At 41.1% G+C, this 6,000-nt stretch overlaps 1 protein-coding gene across 4 annotated transcripts in view; it reads left to right on the forward strand.

Annotated features, from left to right (window-relative positions):
- Positions 1 to 4,966, forward strand: part of PIK3R4 (phosphoinositide-3-kinase regulatory subunit 4) — a 31,613-nt gene extending 26,647 nt beyond the window's left edge. For all 4 annotated transcript variants that reach the window (XM_053265382.1, XM_053265384.1, XM_053265381.1 and 1 more), the window contains 4 exons: positions 598 to 698; positions 1,997 to 2,085; positions 3,569 to 3,671; positions 4,318 to 4,966. In XM_053265382.1, the coding sequence (XP_053121357.1) occupies positions 598 to 698; positions 1,997 to 2,085; positions 3,569 to 3,671; positions 4,318 to 4,488 (464 nt within the window). In that variant the 3' untranslated portion in view covers positions 4,489 to 4,966. The remainder of the gene's footprint in view (positions 1 to 597; positions 699 to 1,996; positions 2,086 to 3,568; positions 3,672 to 4,317) is intronic.
- Positions 4,967 to 6,000: the final 1,034 nt, after the last annotated feature.

The following is a 6,000-nucleotide window of genomic DNA, read 5'->3' on the forward strand; positions in this document are numbered from 1 at the left end:
GGCAGTTGCAGATTGCTTTTTTAAAAAAGCTGTAGGGAATCCAACAGGAAAACTCCTATCTGGGAGTCTGTGTGGCTGTCAGGGGAGAATCAACATGTGGGGCAGTTCAGTCCCAAGGGAGGGGCTGGCCATTTTGCCAGGGAGAACAGTAAATCAGACTGAGGTGGGATTTTCCCACCTTAGTCTGAATGAGAGGAATTGCAAGGTTTGGATGGTTAAGGCTTAGAGTATAAGACAGGGGGAAAAACATCTGGCGAGGGTGATGGTGGTGGGATTTGGTGGTGTTCAATTTGACCACTGGGAGGCGATGTGCTTGGCTGGAGCTTTCTCTCAGTAGGAGAAGGTGCTATAAGTGAGTGTTGTACACCTGTTCCATCCTCTAGTCTGAGGCCAGAATAAGGTCTTGGGGAGTGAGGGCATCCCTGGGTTTACCAAAGGACAATTATCACAAGAATAAATTTTAGTTAATGCTCTGAGCAGTTGAGGTAACTTTTTTTTGTCTTCATCTTTTTGAATATGTATTGATTGGGTTTGTTTTGGCATTGTGCTCTAAGCTTTGCGTTTTTTGGCTTGTAACTTTTCATTGCTTTTCCATAGCTGTTCAAGGCAATAATGAAGTCTCCATGTGGGATATGGAAACGGGTGACAGACGCTTCACATTATGGGCTAGCAGTGCCCCTCCCCTTTCAGAACTACAGGTTCGGCTTTGTGACTTCAAACTTGTAGATTCCTACTTTAGATGGACGTGTGCTTTGGAAGTGTCCAAAGCTTGCCTTTCAGTAGAGTAGAGAAACATAATGGCTGGCATTCTTCGCAAAGCAACTTTTGACAGGTGAGAGAGGTGCCTGTGTTTCTGTGAGGCTCATCAGCACTATTGTGGAGGTGGGCTGTTCCGTGCTTACTAAGTATTGTGCAATCCCAGTTTTGACGCTTCTCCCATTGGGAATAATGGCAGTAGCATTGCTTTGTGGAGAATGCAAGCCAATATGTGGAACAGAGCAGCGCTTGCTGTCTTTAAAACAACTTCACCCTATATCTCCTAGGTGCAGTTCAAAGTGCTGGGGTTAGTCTATACTGCCCCATACAGTATGACATCAGGGAACCATCCACTCATGTATGAACCTTGCCCATGATTTAAGAATGTCTGGGAAGTATCTTCTTTGATACATCTGCCTGAGAAATGTAGGTTGCCACAGAGTAGGTTTGCTTGATGGTAGCATTCCATTTCGGGAAGGGAATGTTACTAAGCCCGTATACTTAGTAGCATTCCTCTCTAAGCCCATATGCCTGATGTCTGTTCTTCTTAAGTTTAGGTGCCAGAGAAATATTATTTTACATAGGAACGTAGGAAGCTGCCTTATGCCGAATCAGACCATTGATCCGTCCAGCTCAGTATTGTCTACGCTGACTGGCAGTGGCTCACCAAGGTTTCAGACAGGTGTCTTTCCCAGCTCTGTCTGGAGATGCCAGGGATTGAACCTGGGACCTTCTGCATGCAAGGCGGATGCTCCGCCCCCATTGTCTTGCCCAGGTCTCTTAACTCAGTACTTCTGTTTTCAGGATTTTAGTGATTTTAGCTACTGTTATTTTAGGACTTTAGTTTAATGTAATGCCTGTTTTATTATCACTGTATTTTATTTTATTGCTTGTGTCAATGTTTTAATGTTTTTCTCTTATGATTTGTAAGATGCTTCAGTTTTTTGAGGTAGGGTATAGATAGATTTTAAAAAAAATATAGACAACTGTAAATGTTTGGATACTACATTTCAATTTTGTGATTCTGAATTTGAAAGTCTAAGGAATAATTTTAGAACAACCTCTATTTTGAAGTCCCTTTGAATCCAGTAGAACCAGCAGCCATCCGAATGTGTACAGGATTGCTGCCTTGACATGATTGTTAATTAGAATAAACAGGGTGTTTTAAAGTGTTGAGAGAGAAAGTACCTTTATACACCAGGCTGCAAACATTTAAAATACTTGCTTTCCCACCCATTAGCCTTCACCTCATAGTGTGCATGGAATATACTGCAGCCCAGCTGATGGGAATCCGATATTATTGACAGCAGGTTCAGACATGAAGATAAGGTAAAAATCCAAGAAATTATTATTATTATTTTACATTTTATATCCCACTCTTCCTCCAAGGAGCCCAGAGCGGTGTACTACATAAGTTTCTCCTCACAACAACCCTGTGACGTAGGTTAGGCTGAGAGAGAAGTGACTGGCCCAGAGTCACCCAGCAAGTGACTGAATGGGGATTTGAACTTGGGTCTCCCCGGTCCTAGTACAGCACTCTAACCACTACACCATGCTGGCTGTCTTATATCAGCTCTGTCTTATCATTTCACATGCTTCAGTTGTCGTCTGCATAAAATCACACTGGGAGGCTTTGAAAAATCCTACTTATCCCTCTTGTGAGGTGCAAAGATTCGCAGATATTGGTAGAAGGGTGAGGGGAGGGGAACATATCAGATTTCAGGGGGCCAAGGAGGGAAAGCTCAGCTACTCTGTAGATACAGTATAAGCACTTCTGAAACCTGATCATATGGCCTGAAACTTGTGATCTAAATAGTACTGAATTTAATCCAGTTTCTCTTCAGTGAGTTTAATAACCCAGTCCTGATGCTTGTTGCTCCACCAAATGTGAGCTTAGGATGAGGGAGCCTGTATGTGTGAGTGAGAGAGAGAGAATAAGCTGGCAATCGCAGCTTATTCTTCCTTCCACTCAAAGGCACAACCTCCCAGTGTGGACTAATGTTGAATTTGCTCACTTTAAAGAATTCATTATCAAGATTCTTTATTTTAAGCATATGCAAACATAATCAATTAATTGTTTAAAACTCTGCCAATGACTTGACTAAAATGTTTTAAATCAAGTGATAGCCCTAGATTAAACTCAACTTTCAAAATCAGCTTGTATCTTTATATTATGTGCAAGTTCTATTTTTGTCCTATTTTGAACACAAAAAATACATTTCTGCACGTCACACATTGATTTTGAGATCTGTTGTAGAACTGTTGACATTAGCAACAATAATGGCTAATAGTGCACCTAACGTTTAAAAAAAACCAAAAACTTTCATTGAATGCATCCAAGCTGGAATATCCAAGAACTATTGGGTGTGATGCTCAGTGTATCTACAATGCTACCTAAAATAGACCCAATCCTACACACACATACTTGGGCTTAAATTTGATTGAATTTGGTGGAAGTTGCTTCTGAATTATAAATGTTTAGAATCGGGCTGCAAAGGTTGAAAATAGAGTACACTGCGGGTAATTTTTTAGAATTAAACTTTCATAAGACACCGAGTTTTGACAACCAGTAATGACTGGATGCCAAGCTGGAGTGATACTTGGTGTGATTTTTGTGGCTGTTCTTATGATAGAACAATTTTAGCAAACAATTTCAAGTTTTAAACTTTTGAATGTTTTTAAACTTTTAACTTCTATTGCGCATTAAAGAAGGTCATTGAAAAAGCTTAACAATTTTGAAAGCAAGAAAACACAAACCCCTAAGTTCTTTAAAAAATAAAGGCTTTTCGGTGTTGGCTTCTTTCCCCTGCAGATTCTGGGATTTAGCATACCCTGAGAGGTCCTACATTGTTGCTGGAAGTTCTAGCTCTGTATCTTATTACAGGAAGATCATTGAAGGAACAGAAGTAGTTCAGGTATACATTTCACTTTTCTACCCAAATCTTGATTCTGAGAACAATTTCACATATTCTTATATCTGTTTGTGGCCCCTTTATAACTTTTATAACTCCTCTATATTGCCTTGTCTGGGTTAGGATTTAAGAATGCTCTGAGCTAAGAGGGTTACTGCTCATTGAAGAACTACTGCAGTCGAAATGAGAATTACCACACAGTTTTTTATTATGTCATACACCTTTTGGTTTAGCACTGAATCATACAATCAGCATTGCAAGAACATAGGCTTTCACTGCTAATTCTTGTGTATTTCGACTGTTTACCATCAGATTTGTATTCCATTATTTTGGTACTGGGGACATTAAAGAAATGTCTCTCTTCCCTAACTGGTTTTTAAAGTTCATAACATGACATAGGCATGGGCAAGTGGGAGTCATATCACTGTCATTGAGATCAAAGCCAATAAGGATCTGTAAGCAAAATCACATTCCACCACAGAGCAAACTCAACAGCACTGGACACACTAGTTATCTTCCATTGACTGCATCTAGCATACTGCATCCAATTTGTATTTATTGGGCTAAAAACTGGAGAACCTCTGCAAGTTAGAACGTTGGAATGGTTCTTAGCCATCTACATTTCATCATGATTTTTCCTCTTCAATAGGAAATTCAAAACAAGCAGAAGGTGGGTCTTACAGAAGAAACCCCCCGAAGGGGTCCTGAGTCTTTACCAGTTGGACATCATGACATTATCACAGATATCGCTACTTTCCAGACGACTCAAGGGTTTATAGTCACTGCATCACGAGATGGCATTGTGAAAGTGTGGAAGTAAAGGCCGCATTGATCTACGTGTACTGTAAATACTTGTAATAAAACCAAATAGTATGAGACTGCATCTTCTTAAACAACTTCTTCCAGAACATATAGCAATGGACTCTAATGCTCATGAAGGTGACCAGCAGGCCTCTTACAAAGTTAATCACTGTAATGTTAGTGGCTCTTTCAGAGCCTGCTTGTTGGCTGATGCAGCACCTTCTAAAAGCACCAAGCAAAAGCAGTTGAAATGAAGAAATTGTACTTATTCTCTAACCATGATATTCTTTGAAATCTCTGAAACATTGTGTGTTGCATATTATAAACATGATGAAGGCTGTTATATTCTACATGAATAGTATTTATGGAAACTTATTTTGTAAAAAAAGAAAACCTGAATTAGAAGGACTGATAAAATACAACTGTTGCACTTTCCCCCACTCTTATATTCAAATTCCTGTATACTTAACATAGAAAAATAAATAGTTTAGATCATTTCTCTGTCTCAGGGTTGCAATAAAAGGTTCATATCAATCCTGTTGCCTATATGTCATAGGCTTTTAGTGGAATTGCCCCGTTCTTTTTCTTGAATTCCAATAAAAGGCAATGACATTCACTATGAAAACACAGGGGAGAGAGCATTTGAATTCTAGTGTGCTTCTGAGCTTGAGACGGGATGATTACCTTCACCATGCTCAGAACAAAAATGCAGTGGCATAGAGCATCCCTTGCCCTCTCCAGAGCTGTCTGCTAGACTGTGTTTACAGAGTTTTATGCATATGACCCTAGTGTGCCTTAGATCTCATGTTCTCTGGGCTGCCCTTTAAATGTGTTAGGATTGGCCTTGGGAGAAGTTCTTCTGTAAATTAATTCCATGGTGCTCATGAAATGTTTAAAGACGTGCAACCATGTAGGCAGGACTGTTCTCACCATAGTGCTGATTCTGTGAGAGAGACCTACTTGAATAGATGAAAAAATTCCTTTCCATAGTAAGTACACCTGTAATGTTTTAAGAGTCCCTGAGGTCATGCACAGGACCTCACCTACCTTCCCTGACAGACGAGCAGCTGCCTTACCTCCACTGCACTACGCACCCACCCAAGTGGCAGTGCAGTGAAGGGAGACTCTGGGAGTGGGAGGACTCCCTCCCCCCATCCCATTTCCCCCCATCCCATGGTGCCCTGGCTCACTGCCAGAAGTGGCAGCAGGCCAGGGGGAAGCCATTTAACTCGGCGGCGATTGCCCAGATGATCACCCGCTGAGGTTAAGTGAACAGGTTCACTTAACCTCGGCTAAAGGCTGGGTTTGTAAGTGAGGTTTGGTGGAGGTGCAGTGCTGGGAGTGACCTTGCTCCCGGTGCTTCACATGCACAGTCTAACCCCGGCTAGGCTGCACATTTGTATACCCTTCCTGTCTTAACCACTTTGATGGGCTGAAGCCTGATTTTTCAAGGACAACACTTGAATTGAAGCATGCTTCCTTCTTCAGCTTCATTTGTCAGAATTATCCCTCTTCATCTTCGGGGCTTCCT

The sequence above is a fragment of the Hemicordylus capensis genome, chromosome 6 (assembly GCF_027244095.1).
Source record: "Hemicordylus capensis ecotype Gifberg chromosome 6, rHemCap1.1.pri, whole genome shotgun sequence".
Classification (NCBI taxonomy): Eukaryota; Metazoa; Chordata; class Lepidosauria; order Squamata; family Cordylidae; genus Hemicordylus; species Hemicordylus capensis.